At 44.4% G+C, this 23804-nt stretch overlaps 1 protein-coding gene across 1 annotated transcript; it reads left to right on the forward strand.

Annotated features, from left to right (window-relative positions):
- Positions 1–1329: 1329 nt before the first annotated feature.
- LOC120918432 (keratin, type I cytoskeletal 10-like) lies at positions 1330–12129 on the forward strand. Its single transcript, XM_040329995.1, has 8 exons — positions 1330–2631; positions 5121–5203; positions 7471–7627; positions 7910–8068; positions 8314–8439; positions 9525–9736; positions 10044–10156; positions 11576–12129. Exons 1-8 carry the CDS (start codon positions 1399–1401, stop codon positions 11671–11673), a joined length of 2181 nt encoding a protein of 726 aa, XP_040185929.1. The 5' UTR covers positions 1330–1398; the 3' UTR covers positions 11674–12129.
- Positions 12130–23804: the final 11675 nt, after the last annotated feature.

Raw genomic sequence — 23804 nt, forward strand, 5'->3', positions numbered from 1 at the left:
CCCCGCCCCCCGGTGCGCCGCGTCATCCGCTGTGATTTACAGCAGCGCCAGACAATGGCTGCGCTGCTATCAATCCGCCCAGCCTAGCCAATCAACGGCCAGGCTGGGAACCGAATAGGAAGACGAGAATGCGCACGGGACCTTCGAGTGGAGAGGTAAGTAAAACGGGGGCTGGGGGGGGGGGGGGGGCGGTGCTATCAGATGTTTTTTTACCTTAAAGCGGGGGTTCACCCTTAGAGGGCACTTTTCCCCCTTAGATTCCTGCTCGTTATTACTAGGGGAATCGGCTATTTATTTTAAAATATGTGCAGTACTTACCCGTTTACGAGACGCATCCTCTCCGTCGCTTCCGGGTATGGGCTTCGGGAATGGGCGTTCCTTCTTGATTGACAGTCTTCCGAGAGGCTTCCGACGGTCGCATCCATCGCGTCACGATTTTCCGAAAGAAGCCGAACGTCGGTGCGCAGGCGCAGTATAGAGCCGCACCGACGTTCGGCTTCTTTCGGCTACGAGTGACGCGATGGATGCGACCGTCGGAAGCCTCTCGGAAGGCTGTCACTCAAGAAGGAACGCCCGCTCCCGAAGACCCATACCCGGAAGCGACGGAAGAAGATGCAGCTCGAAAACGGGTAAGTACTGCACATATTTTAATATAAATAGCCGATTCCCCTAGACCGAACGAGCAGGAAGCTAAGGGGAGATTTTTTTTTTTTTTAAAATGGGTGAACTCCCGCTTTAATGCATAGGATGCATTAAGGTGAAAAAACTTTTACCTTTACAACCCCTTTAATATAAAAATGTTGGTTTGGAGAGAAGTCTCTTTAACATAACAAGTGTTCATTCCAGAAGAACTGCTGTTGGCTCCATCATGTGCATTGGTACCTTACCAAAACTGTTACCTATAATTTTCTGTGGTTTTATAGCATAATGAATTTTTATTGCTTTAAGGTTATTCTAAGTTGAGAACCATGCAATACTTGAGAAAGAATGTTGCTTGCTCGAATGCCAACATGTTTAATTTCTCTTTTGTCAGACGACAGATATTTTAATGCTGTGTTCCTCCTGTGTGATAATAAAAATATATAGTAAAAACATTAAATAAACTCTTAAATTATAGCAATAAATCTCAAACTTAACTCCACCTGTCTCTATTTTAAAATGTGATCTATTCTCAAACTACTACCCACATTCAAAGAAATGGTCTTGAAGTCAGTTATTAAACATTATAAATAAGTATATAGAGATTCTAGGTTGGTAACATTGTAACATTCAAACTTTTATGGAATTTTGCCACGCAACACCCACTTGGGTATAAAATGTAGCAAAGACACTGCTGTGCTTCATTGTGCTTTGACAATCGCATCTTCTCTCTTAATCTACATTTCTCTCTTGAAGAAAATGTCTTACAGAAATTCAACCCACCAGGAATCCCATGGGAATTCAACATCAAGCAGGTCTTTCAGACATAGTGAAGACTGTGAAGATAGAGGTGATCAGCATACATCTTCTGGTGTCCACAATGATGAGCACATTACTGGTCCTAGAGGTAATACCCAAAGACATCCAAGTGCTAGAAACACTTCTGGAGGACACTATGGTGAGGAACATGCTTATGGTGGTTCAGTGCAGAGCCATAACGAATTATCTAATTACAGAAATGACCACAGAAGAAGTGTAGTCTCTGGGTCTGATCGTGGTTATGGAAATGACTCATTTGGAAATCAGAAAGGTGGTTCGAGTGGTGTATCTGGAAGTGGTTATTCTCGTGTTCACTCAAGTGGTGGTTCTAGCATTTCCAGGGCAGGGCAAAGTGGAGCTCAAGGTGGTAGCTCTGGTGGATATACTGGTGGCTCTGGTGAAGGTCATAGTGGAGACTATGACAGTGCTTCTAGGAGACATGATGCAGTATCCAGGGGTGGACAAAGTGGAAGCAAGGGTAGCAGTTCTGGTGGATATACAGGTGACTCTAGTGGAGGTCATATTGGAGAATATGACAGTGGTTCTAGGAGACATGATGCAGTGTCCAGAGGGGGACAAATTGGAAGCCATGATGGCAGCTCTGGTGGATATACAGGTGGCTCTAGTGGAGGTAATAGTGGAGGTCATGACAGTGGATCCAGGGGATATGCTGGTGCTTCTAGAGGTGTGCAAGGTGGAAGTCATGGTGGCATTTCTGGTGGATATACAAGTGGTTCTTCCAGTGGAGGGCAAAGTGGAGGCTATGGAGACAGCTCCAGAGGACATAATAGCAGCTCTAGGGGATCTACTGGTGTAGGGGGTGGTAATTCTGGTGGGCAGAATGGAGGCCATAGTGGTGGTTTTAGCAGTAGGTCAACAGGTGGCTTTTCTAACAGAAATTCAGCTAACCATCAAGGCTTCGGAGGAAATTCTGGGCAAAGAGTAAGCTTTAGCAATTGTTCCCTTGGAGAAGTTAGCCATCATCAAGCTGGAGGAAAGGAAACCATGCAGAATCTTAACTCTCGCTTGGCTACCTATATGGACAGAGTGCGCGCTCTAGAAGACTCTAATGCAGAACTTGAGATTAAGATAAGAAACTGGTATGACACCCATAAACTTCAAAAAGTCGATTACACCAAATATTACAAGACCATTGAAGAACTTAAAAATAAGGTAAGCCTTCCAGCATATCCTTTAAATGTATACCTAATGAATTTGTATAGAAGAAACTAATTTCTGTTGAGCAACTACTTTATCATCCAACAGGAATACAACTCTTCAGATCTGTGAAATGTGCAATGCCAAAGAAAACAATATATTAGTTGTGCAGATATGAATCATAATGAAAAAAGCGTGAGACTTGGAAATTGTGAAATTTCAATTATATAGTTCTGAATATATATTTATGCAGATCCGAAATTGCTTTTCAGGATAGTTATGGGCACCTCCTAGGCCTAAAAACACAATCATGTAGTAAGAGTAATGACATATCAACAGCCAATAAGCAATAATGCTTAGGCATGTCACTTCATACAGGAGTAAGTACTTTCAGCATTTGAATCCTTATGGAGTAGTGTCAGTATGGACAATGAAAACTGGACAGCTTATCTGTACCTATTGCAAATGGCTATCAATGGCAAACAAAGGGATGGGGCAGAGGACAAAGATGCAGCTTGGCTAAAACCCTATTCTGCCTTTATCCTTATTTGTTCCTGATTTCAAAGCCCCCACAGAGGCCAAGCCCAGGGTCACTAAGCCAACACCCCTTTGCCAGATCAGCATATATTAGATATGAACAAATTACATGTATTATTTAACCAAAATGGTGTTGTAGCGATACCCCCTCAGGGGCTGCTGGTTAGATTTGGGATCAGTGTAACTATGTTACCTCTGTGATGTGTCTAGGAATGATGATGATGGTGTGGGGGAAAAACGGAATGTCCAGATAGCAGGGTGATGTTTTCTATGCATTATTACTGGTCCAACACGACCAACAGTCAACTGAGGCAGACAGAAGCAGGTTGGTGAAAAGGAGAAACTTTGCAGATTCAGTCCTGCTTCTAATAGCAACTCTTTCCTCGTCGCCACTCCAGCCGAAGTGGGTAAAGTGCCCCTGGACAGGTCCCTCTCACAGGCCTGGCAGCCAGAGCGTCAATTAGAACTTCTGGGAAGGAACAAGTCTCTGCCACTGACTTGGCCCCGATAGAATTAGGGTTTTGTGATGAGACCTCTGCCACAGGCCTGAGGCCTCGTACACACGACAGAGAAACTCGACGTGCAAAGCACGTCGAGTTCCTCGTCGAGTTTTGGGATGAAGCCGCCGAGGAGCTTGGCGGGCCGCCTTCTCCCATAGAACAACGAGAAAATAGAGAACATGTTCTCTATTTTCTCGTCGAGCTCCTCGGCGGCTCCATCGAGCCAAAACTGTACAGACGACAGAGTTTTTCGGCAGAATCCGGGTTTTGAGCGAGTTTCTCGGTGAATTCTGCCGAGAAACTCTGTCGTGTGTACGGGGCCTAACACTTGAGAACATGGATAATAGAGCGAATCCTCCCAGTCAATAATTTTGCCTGAATCTCCCTCAGGTAGACTTGTTATATTTGGGGCCACGGACCGACAGTCCGCAGCATACAACCTGTCAGTGTCCGGTCACCCAGATCCCCGATGGTTCATCCAAGCCCTATTGGATCACCTGCCTCCGGGTTCACCTCAGACCGACTCCCCACTGAACAGCACAACTCGCTTGGGATCTTCTTGATAGAGATGGGGGACCCAGTAAGGTACTGGGGCCCCTTGGCAGCATCAGTTGCTCCAGGCCATGAGGACCCAGAGTCAGGAACTCCGCGTAGCACGGGTGCCCCGGCCTGGTAGGCCATATCGCCGGGGTCTGTGATGTGCGCACACCCTAAAGGTGGGTGCCGCACCTAGAACCAGGAACCTGCGAAGAACCCCGAAAAATGGCATCTGCCACAGAAATACCCTCCCCCAGCATGCCCGTGAGGGAAACTCTCCTCTAATTAGCTGCTGGAGAAAGGGTGCATCCGCCTGAACCCCTCTGGCGCCACCTGCCATCCAGAGATGGAACTACATCTCTGGAGCACAGGACGACCCACAGGACAATTCAGGGCTGGCAACCACCAAATTTAAACAAATCAACATGGATGAGAGCAAATAACTCTCTCATCCCACTAAATTTGACATAGCACCTGTACCGAAAAGTACACAGGCGCTACAGTGTATTAAAACTTAACAAAGCAACAGTAATCATAAAATATGGTACTAGAGCCTTTTGCATTTCTGCAATATCCAAAGAATTATCCAGCCAGACTATTTTTTGGATTAGAAGCTCAGACAGGTTTTTTTCTTTTTACTATGTTTGTCTCTGGGTGATTCTCGAGTCCCAGTGACCATGTAGTTGTCACCAAGTCAGAAAGTGAGGAAAAATCTCTAAATTCCTGTTCTCCGTTTGGGACAGAAAGTGTGGCATATTCTCCACAGGGGGACACAAACAGCAATAAAAACTCTGCAAAAGTCCTAACAATTTCCAATACTTTTCAAAACTGAAAAGCAGAAAAAAAATAAAAATATCTCATACAGCTATTTATAGTCAGGATTTATCTTGCCAAGCTCATTCTACTTTTTTTACCCCTTTATTCTTACAGATGTTTTCTTTTAATTTGGATAATAATCATCTCACTGTGCAAAATGACAATGCTCGACTGGCTGCGGATGATTTCAAAGTGAAGTAAGTGAAAAAAGTGTACAATTCCTGTGAAAGTGAATTGGATCTAAAGCAAATCTCTGTGTTTGCTCTCAGTTTATAACTAAAATGTTGTGTTAGGCCCCATACACACCATAGAATCCATCCGCAGATAAATCCCAGCAAATGGGTTTCAGCGGATAGATCCTATGGTGTGTACACGCCAGCGGATCTTTATCCACGGATAAATCTCCCCTGGGATGGATTCCAGCAGATCGGATATTCGCTGACATGCAGAACAAATCCATCTGCTGGAATCCATCCCAACGGATGGATCCGCTGGTCTGTACAGACTCACCGAATCCATCCGTCCGAAGGGATCCCCCGCATGCGTCGCAATGATTCAACGCATGCGTGGAATTCCTTATATGACAGCGTCGCGCACGTCGCCGCGTCATAATCGTGGCGACGGCGCGACACGTCATCGCCAGAGGATTTCGGCGCGGATTTCAATGCGATGGTGAGTACACTCCATCGCATTAAAATCTGCTGAAATCCTCGAGAGGATTTATCCGCGGAAACGGTCCGCTGGACCGTATCCGCGGATAAATACTCCCGTGTGTATGGGGCCTCAGTGTATGTAAACCTTAAATCTAACAAAAACATTTTTTGTCTAACAAAATTGTATATATGGAGGCATTATGGCAAATGGACTGAAACGTATTTCCCACTATTAACACATTCCAAAAAATGTTCAAAGTGCATTATTTCTCCTAAATGTCATAAAAAACATTAATTAAACAAATAATGGAAAGTGAGCGAAAACTAATTTTTGAGGTACACAGAGGCACCTGCTGGCAACAAATGGGAACTGCAACTTGCAGACTACTGTAAATTTGGAAAGATTTGGAAAATATTTCTGAAACTGATCTCTGCATCAAAGTGGATCTAAGCTGCATACTTTTATCATTTTAGGTGAAAGTAAGTTTTGACCCATCACTTTAGTTCATTCTCTATATATTCTTAAGGAGAATCACTTGGAGGCTAGCTAAGAGATTTGGGGAGAACTCCAGCCAAGGATTGCAAACAGCACAAACAAACATTGTGGGGATCAAACCTTGCTAAAAAAATAAAATAATGATTTGTGTATTTTCTTTAATGTTTTGTTGATTAATTCATTTTAGCCTAGGACAATAATGAGAAAAGTTATACTTAAAGGAGTTGTAATGGAAATTTTTGTTTTGCCTAAAATTAATGTCTGCAAGGTAGACAGACAGAATAGTGTAATGATTCTGTTAAAAAACAAGTAAATACCTATTAAATTCCTTCATCTATAGCACCTCCGGCGTTCTAGTTTCTGTTCTCTCATTCACTTCCTGGTTTGCATCGCTCGTTCATGTAAGAACTACATTTCCCAGTATGAATTGCGGCACGCCCAGTAATTCACACCTACTTGAAGTCTCTAAGGCCCCATACACACGGGAGGATTTATCCGCGGATACGGTCCAGCGGACCGTTTCCACGGATAAATCCTCTCGAGGATTTCCGCGGATTTCTATGCGATGGAGTGTACACACTATCGCATTGAAATCCTCTGGCGATGACGTGTCGCATCGTCGCCGCGATTATGACGCGGCGACGTGCGCGACGCTGTCATATAAGGAATTCCACACATGCGTCGAATCATTACGACGCATGCGGGGGATCCCTTCGGACGGATGGATCCGGTGAGTCTATACAGACCAGCGGATCCATCCGTTGGGATGGATTCCAGCAGATAGATTTGTTTGGCATGTCAGCAAATATTCGATCTGCTGGAATCCATCCCAGGGGAGAAATATCCGCGGAAACAGATCCGCTGGAGTGTACACATCGTAGGATCTATCCGCTGAAACCCATTCGCTGGGATTTTTCAGCGGATGGATTCTATCGTGTGTATGGGGCCTAACACGTAGAGAGCGTCCTGCCACACAGATGTAGTTCCCAGGAGGGGGTGAGCATGTTACTGACCACCGCAGTAAAGCCTCCCTTCACGGTGGTCAGTAAAATCAGACAAGCAGGAAGTGAACAGAACAGAGAAGAAATAGAGCAACTTCTGAGCAAAAACGAACAATGAGGAAGTGAAAAGAGGAATGTCTGCAGGTGAATGGATGCTTATTATGAAAAAAAAAATTTCCTTTACAACCCCTTTAAGGCAGGGCTAATATAGCATTTAGAGATTGTTGTCATGGTCAACAGTCCTAGCTACTAAGGCACTATTGCAACCAAAATATTTTCTGATCAGCCATAAGAATGATGGTTTGTGTTTCCAGGTACGAAACTGAACGCTGCCTGTTTCAAAATGTGGATGCCGATGCCACCGGATTACGTAAAGCCCTTGATGACTTGACCTTGGATAAAGCCAGTCTTGAATCCCAATTTGAGAGCCTAACAGAAGAACTTGCATACCGCAAGAGAAACCATGAAGAGGTAAAAAAAAATGCACTTGTCTACATATATGCCGATAGACAGATTTTGGTAATATAGGCCAACCAGTAGCATAATTAGACTTTATACTGCCATACATACATGAGATACATTTTTTTCCAGTGCTGGCCCACCAAAGCCTTATGTTAAGATAGTACAATGTTTTTTATTATTAAAGCTAAGAGAGTACACATGGAAGATAACAAAAGTCACATTTAAACCCTTGAAAATGTGTTTGTTGCTGAAAATTGGTTATTAATTGACTAACTTATCATTGATTTCTAGGAGACGAAATCCATGCAAGGTGTCTCTAGTGATGTGACAGTCCAGATGGATGCTGCTCCAGGTATCAATATCCTTAAAATCTTGAATGACACCAGGTCTCAGTATGAAGAGTTGGCTGAAGCAAATCGCAAAAAGGCAGAGGAAGAATACCAGCAAAAGGTGACTTAACCGATAATATGTTTTCTCTAAAGACTAACATGAAGGCGTGAATTTTCTTTGTAAAAAAAATAAAAATAAATCATATTGTTGCAGTAATTGTCTTCCCAGTTGTTTCACACAAGAGATTTTCAGTTTCTGATGATTTCATTGTTTGATTGTCTGATTCATTGTCTGATTCATTTCTCGTTTGTCCTCATTTTCCTGATGTGTATTTTATCTGAAAAATTCTGTACATTTTGTTTTAGATCAGCGAGCTGAAAAGCGAGATATCTGACAGCAATGAACAGATTGAATCATATAAGAATCAAGTTATGGAACTGAGACGCACTATGCAGAATTTGGAGATTGAACTGCAGACACAGTGTGCCACGGTACAGTACCATGTTGTATACATTTAGAACCGCCTGACAGATTTTGATACTTCTGATTTATACTTAAAGGGGTTGAAAAGGTTCCTGTTTTTTCACCTTAAATGCATCCTATGCATTAAGGGGAAAAAACACCTGGCAATCACCGGCCCCCCCAGCCCCCCGTTTTACTTACCTGAACCAGTTCACCTGCTCTGTGCATCCCCGCCGTCCTCCTCTCCACGGAGTCCCGGTTTTGATTGGATAGATTGATAGCAGCACAGCCATTGGCTCCCACTGCTGTCAATCAAATCTAGTGACGCCGCCAGGGGGCGGGGGCCGAGTCTTACACTCGGCGTCTATGGATGACTCAGGAGCACGCCCGCAAGGTAACCCCCTCAGAAGAGCTCCTCTCCAGGGGGGTTATCTAATACAGGGAAGAGCTGCAAGAGCCGCCGAGGGACTCCAGAAATCATTTTCGGGGCAACTCTGTGCAAAACGAGCTGTACAGTTGAGGTAAGTATAACTCGGCCCCAGGGGGCGGGGGTGAGTCATACACTTGGTGTCTATGGACGCAGAGTATATGACTCAGGAGCACGCCCGCAAGGTAACCCCCTCAGAAGAGCTCCTCTCCAAGGGGGTTATCTAATACAGGGAAGAGCTGCAAGAGCCGCCAAGGGACTCCAGAAATCATGTTCGGGGCAACTCTGTGCAAAACGAGCTGTACAGTGGAGGTAGGTATAACTCGGCCCCAGGGGGCGGGGATGAGTCATACACTTGGCGTCTATGGACGCAGAGTATATGACTCAGGAGCAAGCCCGCAAGGTAACCCCCTCAGAAGAGCACCTCTCCAAGGGGGTTATCTAATTCGAGAAGACGTGCTGCGAGAGCCGCCGAGGGAATCCAGAAGTCATGTTCGGGGCAACTCTGTGCAAAACGAGCTGTACAGTGGAGGTAAGTATAACATGTTTGTAATTTTTAAAAAAAGGAACCTTTAGTATCACTTTAACATTCTATTTGGATTTTGGATTATATCCTGGATTTTTTGGTGATGGGCTGAGATGTTACTTCTGTAAAATAAAAAAAGTCAAAAATGTTCCCTTAAATAGAAAACCTCTTTGGAGAACGCAATGGCAGAGACAGAAGGTCGATATTATGATGAGCTGACCGAAATTCAAAACAAGGTGATGATCCTGGAAGATGAGCTGTCTCAGCTCCGACACGAACTGGAAAGCCAGTCACAAGAGTATAAGATTCTGCTGGACATCAGAAGCAAGCTGGAGAATGAGATAGAGATGTACCGCGAGCTTCTAGAAGAAGGGTAGGTGTAATAGAAAGAAACATACATACAATTAACTTTTTATAATTGTCTGGATTTCTAAACTGCCATTCAGAAAGATGTACAGGCAAATGTAAGGAATCAAGTAGTGATGATTGGTGTTTCCACCACCCCTACTTAGCAGTAGTCACTTTTCTAATGCAGGATTAGAAAAAGACAATTACACCAATACATTGAGATTACTTTATTTAGGCTATATACTATTATTGTTAAATATTTGAATTGATTTTAAACAATGTGTACATCCCTATTTTTATTTTATATGTCAATGTATTATATTTTTGTACAGAAGCGCAGAGCACGGCAATAGTTATGGTAATGCTAATGCTAATGGTAACAGATATAATAACAATAATCATTCATCAAGACAAGGAGGAAGGTCAGCTTCATCTTCAGTCTCAGGTAAGTACAGAAAAATGTAGCAAAATTATTTTAATTTTTTTGTTAACTACATTAATGTATGGATGGAAATCATATCAAAGCCCTGCACCCACATGTACTTGATGGCACTACACCCATAGTGTATTGATTTTCATATTAGCAGCTCTTTTGGCTGGCACCTGCAGAATGAACAACCAATAATCAGCATGAGCCAAGGCAGCTAGTCATATTCATTTCAGAGACCCAAATTAATGGGGTGGATTCAGGTAGGGGCGCGCACTACTACGGAGGCGCAGCGTACCGTTTTTACGCTACGCCTCCGTAAATTACTTGAGCTACGCTTCATTCACGAAGCATTTGCTCCGTAATTTGCGGGGGCGTTGCGTAAAAGTGGCCGGTGTAAGCGCGCGTAATTTAAATGATCCCGTAGGGGGCGTGGATCATTTAAATTAGGCGCGTTCCCGCGCCGAACGTAGTGCGCATGCTCCGTTGGGAAACTTTCCCGACGTGCATTGTGGTAAATGACGTCGCAAGGAGGTCATTTGCTTCGACGGGAACGTAAATGGCATCCAGCGCCATTCACGATCCACTTAGGCAAACTACGCAAATTTCGAAAAACGCGATGCGGGAACGACGTCCATACTTAGCATTGGCTGCGCCTCCTAATAGCAGGAGCAGCCTTACGACGGAAGCGCCGTACGCAAACGACGTAAAACTCGAACGCCGGGCGCGCGTACGTTTGTGAATCGGCGTGAGTATGCAATTTGCATACTCTACGCTGACCACTACGGGAACGCCACCTAGTGGCCAGTGTCAGAATGCAGCCTAAGATACGACGGCATAAGAGCCTTATGCCAGTCATATCTTAGGCTACAGTCGGCGTATCGAGCTTTCTGAATACAGAAAGTCGGTACGCCGGCGCTACTTAGCAATTACGCTGCGTATCTATGGATTCGCAGGCGTAATTGCTACTTGAATCTACCCCATTGTGTTTTAGCTAATGTAACAAACCATCTGGGTTCCAGCACTAAGAAGTACTTGTTACACTGCATAAACATTTCCTAAGCTCCATCTTTTGTGGCTTTATGTGTATAAGCATTTAAAGGGTCAGTCCAACCAAATGTCACTTTTGTATGGATGGACAATAATTGACCTCTATTCTGTGGCATACTCACATTATCCTGATAGCATGTAGTCCTGTACCAAAGGCGTGTGTGGGGCAATCCTGACACCAGAATAATCCAGTTTGAAGAATTGTTATTGGATGTACTGACCTTTATCCCGTTGGATCAACACTCAGAAGGCTAGTGATTGATTGATAAAATATTCAGAAGGCTAGTGATTGATTGGTTTCCCTGTTGTATTTTTGTATGCCATAACTCCTTATACTTCAGATTAAACATTAATAAGTAATTAAGCTTTACCATTTCTTATTCTCAGATCAGAGAAGAAGCCGGGTAGTGACCGCAATTACTGAAGAGAGAATGGATGGCAGAATTGTCTCAACCAAAGTGAGCGAGATCCATCAGCAGAAATAAATCCAAAAACTCCAGTTGCTATCTTACTTTTTCAACAAAACGGCTTAAAATATCAACCTGTTAGAAATTAGAAAACTTTAAAGAGGTCACAGTATACCACACACTGCTGGGAATATTCTGTATTCCAGAGAACAGCTTTCTAATGGGATGTTAGGGATGCCATAGGAGGAATGGTCTACCAATACCAGGATGGCAGTAAAAGAAGCCTAACAAAGAACACAGCTTCATTGCCAAAAAAATATGTTAATGAACCATTTGTCTCGCTAACCAAAAAATATGTCTTTTAATTATTCTGATTGGTCAACAAAAAAAAATGAAATTTGTCAAAATGTGTACAGCTGCTTCATTCCACTACCATTATCCCTGACAATCATTAGTTATATCTGCACTCTTGAAATTCTAATCTTTTTCCTTATCATTTAATAAATGCTGCTATGTGCAAAGATATAAATCTGACTTTCATGTGTATCTTTTTGTTTATGTACGTAGAAGGGGTATGTGTATATATATATATATATATATATATATATATATATATATATATATATATATATATATATATATAGACAGGGTACTAATGTGTGTGTATAGATGAAGTACCTATGTGTAATTGTGTGTGTGTGTCTAGATGTTCCGACTATGGGCCAGATTCACGAATATCTACGGTGGCGTAACGTATCCCCTTTACGTTATGCCGCCGCAAGTTTTCGGCGTAAGTGCTTGATTCACAAAGCACTTGCCTGTAAACTTGCGGCGGCGTAGCGTAAAGACGTCCGGCGCAAGCCCGCCTAATTCAAATGGGGCGTGTACCATTTAAATTAGGTGCAGTCCCGCGCTGAACGTTCTGCGCATGCTCCGTTTGGAAATTTCCCGCCGTACTTTGCGCGAAATTAGGGCGCCCCAACGTGTTTTTTGAACGGCGACGTGCGTAATGTACTTTCGTATTCCCGGACGTCTTACGCAAAAAAAATATTTAAATTTGACGCGGGAACGACGGCCATACTTTAACATGGATGGTGTAATTTTACACCATCTAAATAGCACTCTTAAATTTACGACGCGAAAAACCGACGTAAGAGAATGCGACGAACGCGCGTACCTTCATGGATCGCCTACCCGACGCTGGAAAACGATGCAAACTACACCCAGCGGCCGCCGGAAAATTACACCTACGATCCGAAGGCGTACGAAGCCGTACGCCTGTCGGATCTTTGCCAAAAGCCGTCGTATCTTGGTTTTAGGATACGACGCGGCAAATTTGAAAATACGCCGGCGTATCAGTAGATTACTGCTGTGAATCTGGCCCTATGTGTGTGTATACACAGGGCCGGTGCTACCCCTGCTGCCTAGGGAGCCTGGCCACTGATGCTCCTTTATTTCTGCAGCAAGCAACTAAGTCTCAGCATCAGCAGGCAGCCGCCACTCCATTCACACATAGTGACAGCGGTGGTGAAGAACTGTGTCTGTGTCCCGACTCCCGAATGAATGGAAGCAAGCAAACATTTATTGATGGGCACTGGTAGGCTGCATTTGATGGGCGCTGGTGAAGCTGCATTTGATGGGCGCTGGTAGGCTGCATTGATGGGCGCTGGTAGGCTGCATTAATGGGTGCTGGTAGGCTGCATTAATGGACACTGGTGAGGCAGTATTAATGGGCGCTTGTGAGGCTGCATTTAATGGGTGCTGGTGGGCTGCATTTGATGGGCTTTTTGTTAAAAAGGTGGGGTGTACATGGGCAGGGCAAAAGGGGTGGAGTCAGGGGTGGAGCCAGGGGTGTCAAAAAAACTTGCACCAGTCCTGTGTATACAGGGTACCTATGTTTGTGCGTGTCTAAAGATCGGGGGTCTCTAAAAACCTTCTAAACAAAGGCCCAGCTTGCTATCCTTCATACTTTAGGGGGCTGGGCTGTGGACAGTGGCAGTAAACAATGTTAAGACTTGGTGAATGAGAATAAATAAATTACATAGCATCTGTGGTCAGTAGGATAAGGAATAGTGAGAGAAAAATGCCCCATCGTTGGTGTCAATGGGAGGATTAGTGCTCAATAGTTATATCCGTGGGAAGAATAATACCACATTGTTGATGTCAACTAGAGGAATAGTGCCTCATCCTTGGTATCAGCGGGAAGAGTAGTGCCCTATTATTGGTGTCCATAGGAGGAATAGTGCTCATCATTAATGTCAGTGGAAGGAGTTAGGCAAAAGACAACAGCCTGCCTGCAGCCACAGTTTGGGGGCCGCTTGTAGGCAGGTTCTTAATTGAGGGGTACATACATTAAAGGGTCACTAAAGGAAAAAAAAAATTATGAAATTACTGTTTACAGGGTATAGAGACATAATAGTTAACTGATTCCTTTTAAAAATGATTAAAAATAGATAAAAACCAATCATATAATGTACCTACAGTTTTGTTTCATTGTTGCTGTTGTTTCCTGGTTCTCTGATGTACAGAGCCAGAGAGCCAATAGAGGGCAGTGAAGGTTTTGCAAAATGAAACTGGATTGGTGCTGAGGAGTTTTAGACACACAGGGCCAGATTCATGTAGCACTTATTCCGGCGTATCTCGAGATGCGCGGCGTAAGTCTAAATGTGCACCGTCGTATCTCTGCGCCGTACCCACAGAACCAGATACGCCTCAAAATAGACTTCTTCCTACCGGCGTAACTTTTCTACGCCGGAGCGGCGTTGGCGCTTATTTACGCTGGACGGATCTGGCGCGGCCATGTTTTTTTGGTTTTAAATATGCAAATGAGGGAGATACGCCGATTCAGAAAAGTAGGTTTGGCCGGTGCAGGCTACTCCCGGTGCGTGTAACTGGAAATTCCGGCGCAAAGTTACCCCTCATAAAGCAGGGGTAATTTTGCACCACACTTGCACAGGTCAGCTGGAGAGCAGCAGCACTGTTACAGACGACCTGAGCAACCACACTTGCTGGACAACACATCTGTGTGCCAACATGCCAGGGGCAGCCGTGGTCATAGCACTACTGCATCGACGGGCACGTAGGAGGGCACGGGAGAGGATCTCCAGCAGCCATAATTCCCCCAAAAAACAAGTGCAAAAGACCTAGCAGGAACCAAAAATGCTTGGGTACTTTTGCACTTGTAGGGCGCATGTCTGGGTGTATTTATGGACTGGGCGGAGGCAGTGGGCCGGCGTATCTTAGGGGTCACGCCGGGGCGCAGTTCTGAGCATGTGCAGATGGGGCAGTCAGCCCGTCGATGTCACTGAGCATGTGCGGTAAAAGTTGCGCCCGACGTATCTCCCTGCGCCACCGTCGGAGCTTCATTAGCATATGGTGACGCCCACTTACAGTTACGCCGCCTTACGCCGTCTAAAATACGCCCCGCTGGTGCATCTGGGTGAGAATTTTTTTTGTGAATCATGTACAGGCCTCTCCGCGCTGGTCCGGTGCAGCGGAAAAAAGATGCACTACGCCGGCATAAAGATCCGCCATTGTATGTGAATCTGGCCCACAGTAATCACACCTCCTTGATTAATCACCACAGTGAGAAATCTCCCATTACTGTGGTGATCAGGAAACAGACAACCAGGAAGTGTCCAGAACAGAGAGGAATTACAGCAACATCAGAGCAAAAACGAACAATGAGGACATGAAACCAGGACTGCAGTAAGGTAAAGGAAGCTATTTAGCTAAAAAAAAAAATCTTTAGTGACCCTTTAATGTTTGCACTGTGGTTATTATAAAGTATGTGCTAGTGAGTTCTTGCATAGCAGGCTGCCCAGGGGATTATGGAAGGGGTTAAGACTGCTAACTCCCGGGTGTTCATAGCTCTTCCCCCTTGTGGTGGGCTATAATTACAAGGAGGGCAGCCGATCAGAGCTCCCTCGTGGCCTTCCGAATGTGAATAGACAGGAAGGAATGCTTGAGAATGTAGTTCTTTTTTGAGTATATGGCCGCCCTCTCTGGGATACCCAGCCGGGGTAGCGGAAGTCAGTTATGGACTTTGCTGAAGGGACTTCTCTTACTTAAGAAGTATGAACTAAAATACTAGGATAAACTAAGAGCTGTATATGGAAGAATCTGTCACAGACTGTGTTACATTAATTATGTTCTAAAAGTTAGAAATTGCCTGGTCTGAAGTACCACTTTAAGACCAACCGCCACAGTCATACTGAGGCAGGTCGGCTCTATTGTGCAAATTGCCATAGCTGTTCGTCACTTTGTGCAATAGATACAGTGGGCGCATGCGCGTGCTCCCCCAGGCGCCAAAGCCGATGAGCGTGACCGGAGGCCACATTGTCTGCCAGCCACCCGCGATCTCTCCACAAAGAGTCACAAAAGGGATGACTGTAAACAAACAGATCCCCGTTCTGTCATTTACCCCTTGATCACCACTAGTTTTAACCCCTTCCCTGCCAGTGTCATTTGTACAGTAATCAGTGCATTTGTATAGCTCTGATCGCTGTATAAATGTCACTGGTCACAAAAAAGTGTAAAAATTGGCCGATCTGTCTGTCGTAATGTCGCAGTCCCACTAAAAATCGCTGATAACCGCCATTACCAGTAAAAGAAAAAAAATTATAAAAATGCCCTAAATCTATTCCCTATTTTGTAGACGCTATACCTTTTGCACAAACCAATCAATATACCTTTTATTGTAAAAAAATTTTTACCAAAAATATTTAGAAGAATACATATAAGCCTAAACTGATGAAAAAAAATATTTTTTTCAAGTTTTTTTTATGGGAAAATTATTATACCAAAAAGTAAAAAATTGGAACTCTTCATTGAAAACTCACACAGAATTTATATCACACAAAATCTGATAAGATCTGATAAGATCTTTATTATCCTAAAAAGTGCAAACTTTAAACAGTAATATCATTAGTACATCTTACAAACAGCTAACAGTGATCTAATTAACAGTAAGTTAATGAACAGCTTATTGTATTTTATTCAGAGTTAAGCTAAGCTTCGCTCTTAGGCCCCTTTCAGACTGAGGCAGGAGCTGCGGTGGCGGTATAACGCCGCTAAAAATATCGGCGCTATACCGCCGGAATTGCCGCGGGTATCAGCCGCTAGCGGTGCGGTATTAACCCCCGCTAGCGGCCGATAAAGAGTTAATATCGCCCGCAATGCGCCTCTATAGAGGCGCATTGCGGGCGGTATTGCCGCGGTTCCCATTGTTTTCAATGGGAAGGAGCGGTGAAGGAGCGGTATACACGCTCCAAAGATGCTGCTGACAGGAGATTTTTTTGTCTCCCGCCAGCGCATCGCCTCAGTGTGAAAGCCCTCGGGCTTTCACATTGAGTCTGCTGTGCAGGAGTTTTTCAGGCGGGATAGCAGCGCTATTTTTAGCGCTTTACCGCCTGAAAAACTCCTCAATGTGAAAGGGGCCTTAGCGTTTCTCATGTTGTTCTCAATCATTATAGAATGAGCTGCTCTCTCCATGGGATCAAAGGCTGAGCTCTTTTCCATGCTCTGTTTGGGAGAAGCAGACAAAATCCCTGATCTCCTCCATGGGTCATAATCAGTGGGTAGAAGGCTAGCCCCCTAGTCCTCTCCAAAAGCCCTTGTCCCAGTTGGGTCTGTCACAGCCACCAAGGCTTAACAAGTGGTGAAGCTGAGAAGTGAAAGTCTAGATTGCCATTAGTAACCAGAGTGGGTTGGGAGCTACAGCTGTCAGGCAGCATAAGAAAAATTGGGTTGATTTAAGTGCAAAATTTGGTGCAGCTGTGCATGGTACCCAATCAGCTGCAGCTTGTTTAGTTAAGCTTTGACAATAAAAGTGTCACAAATGTTATGTCTACCCCAACGTAGGTGGTCAGACACTATGGGCCAGATTCTCAAAGGCGTTACAACGGCGCAACACCATTAGCGCCGTCGTAACTCCTCATCTGGCCCCGGGTATCTATGCGACTGATTCTTAGAATCAGTTGCGCATAGGTACCCATTAGATCTGACAAGCGTAAGGCTGTTACGCTGTCAGATCTTAAAAGTAATTTTTTTTCCCGCCGCTAGGTGTCGCATCGTCGCTTTTCCCCGTCGTCTATGCAAATGAGGTAAGTACGGCGATTCCCGAACATACGCGAGGTCGACGCAGCGAATTAACGTCGTTTACGTAGCGTACCCGACGCGTAAGGTTGCCCCTGCTATTAGCAGGGGCAACCAATGTTAACTATGGCTGTCGTTCCCGCGTCGAATTGAATCAAAATTACGTCGTTTGCGTAAGACGTCCGTGAGTGGCGCTGGACGCCATTTACGTATACATCTAGGCAAATGACGTCGGGGCGACGTCATTTAGCGCAATGCACGTCGGGTAATTTACCCGACGGAACATGCGCAGTACGCTCGGCGCGGGAGCGCGCCTAATTTAAATGGTGCCCGCCCCATTTGAATTGGGCGGGCTTGCGCCAAACAATCTAACGATACACCGCCGCAAGTTTACAGGTAAGTGTTCTGAGAATCAGGATTTAAACCTGTAGACCTGCAGCGGTGTAACGTAGAGCTCATACATTACGCTGCCCAGGAGCAGCGCTGATGTATGAGAATCTGGGCCTATGAGTGTGAGTGAGTGAGTAACTTGTATAGCGCAACAAATGCGAACTTTACCACTTGACCACTGGGCACTTAAACCCCCTTCCTAACCAGACCAATTTTCAGCTTTGGGTGCTCTTACAATTTGAATGACAATTACTCAGTCATACAACATTGTGCCCATCTGAAATTTTTGTCCTTTTTTTCCCACAAATATAGCTTTCTTTTGGTGGTATTTGATCACCTCTGGGTTTTTTATTTTTTGCGCTATAAAAGAAAAAACACTGAAAATTCTGTAAAAAAAAAAAAAAATCTTGTTTCTGTCATATTAGCAGGTTATTTCTCACACACAGCATATGCATACCACAAATTAAACCCCAAAACACATTCTGCTATTCCTCCTGAGTATGGCGATACCACATGTGTGAGACTTTTACACAGCGTGGCCACATAGAGAGGCCCAACATGCAGGGAGCACCAACAGGCGTTCTGGAGCACCAAGGCCAATTCTGACATTTCTCTCCTACATGTAAAAATCATAATTTATTTGCTAGAAAAGGACATAGAACCCCAAAATATTATATATGTTTTTTTAGCAAAGACCCTCGAGAATACAATGGCGGCCATTACAACTTTTTATCTGGCACAGTATTTTCGCAGCAATTTTTTGAACGCTTGTTTTAAAAAAAAAAATGTTTTATGCTTAAAAAAAACAAAACAGTAAAGTTAGCCCAATGTTTTTGCATAATATGAAAGATGAAGTTACGCCGAGTAAATAGGTACCCAACATGTCACCCTTCAAAATTGCACACGCTTGTGGAATGGCACCGAACTTCGCTACTTAAAAATCCCCATAGGCAACGTATTGCAAGGTATTGGTGTATTGCAGGGAATTGCAGAGTAGTGGGGTATTGCAGAGTATTGGTGGTATTGCAGAGTATTGGGGGTATTGCAGAGTATTGGTGGTATTGCAGAGTATTGGTGGATTGCAGAGTATTGGGGGTATTTCAGAGTATGGGGGTATTGCAGAGTATTGGGGTATTGCAGAGTATTGGGGGTATTGCAGAGTATTGGTGGATTGCAGAGTATTGGGGGTATTGCAGAGTATTGGGGTATTGCAGGGTATTGGGGTATTGGGTATCCCTTTGCAACCATGTAAAAATCAGGCTGACTCGCTGTGCTTCAGAACCAGAGGACAGTGCCTGTGAAGTGGAGATGCAATCTTAAAGTGATTGTAAACTATCACCTTGGAAAACAACCCATTCAGTTAAAAATAGTTTAAAATATAAATGAAAGGCAAAACATTTGTGTATATAGAAATAAAACATTATAAATGCCTTTTTTTTTTTTTTTTTTAAATAAGTGATCACAAAATCTCTGTTCTTGGCTGCATAAGAGCTAGGGGAGGAGAAGTAATAGGGTCCCACAACGGGAATGTCCGTGCTAGTCCATGTATGCCAGAGATCCTAGGGAGTTCTGAGCTGAACAATGTAGGTAGTGGAGGTGTATTATAGATCCTAAGAGTAGCCTAGGATGAGAGGCGTTGTTTGGGAAGGGCTTCACCACAGCTGCTGTGTGCTGATAAATTTGCTGGTGCTCCTCATATTATCACCTGTGGCCGGTATGTTTCACTGATTGCATCTATGGTGGTATGTGTGTGTGAGGAAGCGAGATATTCTCAGGAATGGAGGGATCTAAGGCACTCTCTACCATAGGTAGGTTCTGGATGTGAGGTTTTTGGTGTTAGCTGCCAGTGTAGGTAAATTTAAGCAGGTCTATGCTGTGAGCTAAGCCTGTTTGTTTTTGATCTGGGGGCAGGGGGTGGTTAGTGTAGCAGTGGGTGTGACTGACATGTACTTCAGCTTTTGGGCGCCTTTGTTTCCAGTGAGAATATTCTGGAAAGGGAGCAGGGCTGAGAGTTGGAGTGGCATGGGGTTTATGTAGGAGCTCTGACCAATCCCCATCTAGGATTGGCAGGGGGCGGGCCTCCTATATATTCCCTCAGTCAGCCTGCTGGGGGGTAGTTGTCGACCGGGTGAACTGAAGGATGGAATGCTAGACTGCGTGCTGTAGAGACACCTCCATCTGGGTAGGTGTGGATCCTGCAGAGGAGCTCGGGAGCTGGGAGGGGACCTTTCCTTACATGGTCATGGAAAGGTGTCCTGGAACAGGAGCTGGAGAGAAGTTGGTCCGCATGGTCTGGGTAAATCCTTTCTCAAAGGACTCGGGGCAGGAGTCAGTGAGTGAAGCACAGTGTAGATCTGGAAGAGGCATGCCAGGGAGAGCTGGGAAGGAACCTTTACTTACAAGGTCATGGAAGAGTGTCCTGGAACAGGAGCTGGGTGTAGAGCCAGAGGAGAGACTGTGGTGTTTGTGTCAAATCAATGCAGCCAGAGGGCACAGGATTTGCAAGTCGGGACCGCTGTGATCAGTAGTCCATCGTTAAATATTTTCCTCAAGTAATAACCACGGCCACAAAAAAGGGGTACTGCAGGCTTCTGTCCTATTCAGGATCATCAATTGAAACTACTACTTATTCAGAGTAAGGCCTAGTGGGCTGAAGATGGCAGGACAGGAGTACTAATCTGTTACAGCAAAGTGATGTGCAGGAGAAGTGTCCTGAGGTAAATATCTGCACGGAGAGTCCAGAGGCGGGAAAGTTCTGAGGTAAAAAGTCTGTCAGGATTAGGGTCCGCCATTTTATCCCATCTAAGGAATGTGACGTATAAACCGCTATATCATTTGTAAAGATAATGAGTTAACCATTTGTCCATGTAAAGCTGGATCCGCTCTAACATGGCAAATACCAATTTGTTCTAAGGGCATCCCTTCTCCCAACCAAGTTCAATTCCCCAAATAAAACAACAAAACAAAGCAAATGACATTTCATTGTCTACGAGTGTGACGTATGGATGTCTGGCAGCAGGGTGAATATGCGTGGATGTTAGTAACTTGTAGCAACACACCGCTACAGAAGGCTGAGGGGAATTATCAGCATAGGTTGAGGCTACTGTGTACAGTAACACAATTGCATATGACAATACAATGATGATGTCAAAAATAGCTGTACTTATCCCCTCCACCGGAATGACAGTGCCCGATCCTCCGCGGTGTTCACCATTGTCCATTGTTGGCGCCGTTTCCTTCTTAAATGTCTGTCCCATCTAGGGTTTAAAATTAGCCTGCTGTGCACCAACTGGTGGTGTCGTCGACTCGTCACTGACTTTTCCTCACTATCACTATTGTCATCTCATACACGCATATGAACCACCTCTGGGTTCTGACCAGGCTTAATTGCAGGGTCACACGCTCTAAGGTGAACCCATATACTATAGGGTGGGGGAGCACCAGAGTGGACACAAGGACACGTTTTGCTATTACCAGTTGCTTTGAACTGTGAATGGACTGTATATATAATGCCTGTCATTTTGTGAATCAAGCAAAATAGCACTTTTGCACATTTGTAGCACATGGGAACACGTTTGTGAATATTTTGAGCACAGATATATTGGATGTATTTTATGACAGATGTTGTTATGTAATTATTAATGCATATATTTATTTACTGTACAGGGCCACTTTAATTAACATTATAGCGGAGTTCCACCCAAAATTGGAACTTCCGCTTAACCCACTCCTCGCCCCTTACATGCCACATTTGGCATGTAATTTTTTTGGGGGATTAGTGGGGGCTTCAGGAGGAGTGGGACTTCCTGTCCCACTTCCTCCTTCCACCGAGGGGCATCGTAGGCGTAGCCTACAGGGAGGGGCTGCAGTAGGCGATCACCTACACTTTTTGTAGCTGCTGACTTTTAATAAACACAAAAAATGCCTGGAACACCCCTTTAAGTTGTGGCACCAATTAGCACTTTATGCATGTGATCTTCTATAGGCAATTAGAAGAGTGTGGAAATATGGATAAGCAGAGAAACTAATTAATAGTTCACATGCTGTACTATAATTGAGCACAGAGTTACACTAATTTACTCATTTGAGTTAGTGGTGTAATGATCTTATTTCTTATGTGGTTTACTACAAACATAGTCTAGCATGTGTATACATGTGTAAAAAACACATAGCTTTTTTTTTTTTAGCGTATCACTTTTTTCTGTTACTTTTATGCTGTATTACATGCTGTTCATACTCACTCAGTCATGTTGAGATTTTGTTTTCTGTATTCTGCAAAAAACTTGGTTGATCCTGCTGCTCTCTATTTCCACATTCTATCCATGTTCCCTCAGCTAGAGATTTTGCAGCTGTGGTGACAACTCTGCACATGCTCAATTTTCAGTGTGTTTCTATGCTGAACATTTCTTCCCTATCACAGTCCAGTTGACTATAGAGTCACACACGTGGGCGAATACACAGTGGTAAATGACAGCCCACTCCCTCCCTCCTCCTCTATGCCCATTGACGAGGTAAACACAACGGGAGTGGGAAATTACATGTGGATTAATGGTGGCTTCACCTCTCTCTTATTCTAAGACACAAGCTGGATGGGCGTGACACAGTCTGTGACTAGCAGAAACCCATCCACACCATGTGCCAAAAAATAATAAAGATTTCATCTAAAACATTTGTAGCCCCCTCTAGCGGGCTAGAAATGTAAAAAACATTTTTACACAGAGTATGTAAATTGTCAGGCTTGACTGGCAGCGGAGCCTGTGTTGTTTTATCTGGGTCAGGGGAGTGATTTAGGGAGGGTTGGTATGACTCACAGGCAGCATCTCTAAGACCCCCCTCCCCTACTTCTAGAACTTAGTAGAAGGTTCTAGAAGAATGGGAGAAGAGGGGGGAGGTGCTGCCTGGTGTATTCATGAGGGCCCTGACCAATCCCCAACAGATTGGTTGGCAGGGGAAAGGCCCCATCAAATACTCAGAGTCAGCCCAGATGGGGCAGTGGACTTCGCTTGGAAGATGGAGATGGTGTGTCATGCCGCGTAGACATGATCGGAAATTCCGACAAGAAAACCGTGGATTTTTTTCCAACTGAATTTTGGCTCAAACTTGTGTTGCATACACACGGTCACACAAAATGTCAACTGTCAAGAACGCAGTGACGTACAACACTACAACAAGCCTAGAAAAATTAAGTTCAATGATGTGTACATGGCATTAGGCTGTCGGTGGCCCTTGAAGTGCCTTCTAGTCTGGGGGGGTGTAACCTCGGGCCTGGGCTCGGGTGCAGAAGGGACCTTCTTCATGACACACAGAGGTGTCCTGACCAGGAGCAAGGTTGGGGACAGCAGGAAAACACTGCCGGGCAAATCTCCAGAAAGGAAGACAGCCAGGAGGGCTGGTGAGTGTTGCAGTCAGAGAATTGAGAGGCCTGGGTGGAAGTGGTCTGGGATGGATGCAGAGGTAGTCTGGGAGGACACAAGGACACGTTTTGCTATCACCAGTTGCTTTGGATTTTTTGAACTGTGAATGGACTGTATATATAATGCATGTCATTTTGTGAATCAAGCAAAATAGCACTTTGTACATAGTACATTTTATCGTTAATGGGAACACGTTCGTGAATATTTTGAGCACAAATATATTGGATGTATATATTTTATGACAGATGTTGTTATTTGAGTATTAATGCATATATTTTTTATTTACAGCACAGGATCAGTTTAATTAAC

The sequence above is a fragment of the Rana temporaria genome, chromosome 12 (assembly GCF_905171775.1).
Source record: "Rana temporaria chromosome 12, aRanTem1.1, whole genome shotgun sequence".
In the NCBI taxonomy this organism is placed as follows: Eukaryota; Metazoa; Chordata; class Amphibia; order Anura; family Ranidae; genus Rana; species Rana temporaria.

Coding starts and splice junctions, on each gene's coding strand:
- LOC120918432 (XM_040329995.1), top strand. CDS start 1,399: ATGTCTTACAGAAATTCAACCCACCAGGAATCCCATGGGAATTCAACA. Junction 8,440..9,524: donor TGCAGACACAGTGTGCCACG/GTACAGTACCAT, acceptor TCCCTTAAATAG/AAAACCTCTTTGGAGAACGC. Junction 9,737..10,043: donor CGCGAGCTTCTAGAAGAAGG/GTAGGTGTAATA, acceptor ATTTTTGTACAG/AAGCGCAGAGCACGGCAATA.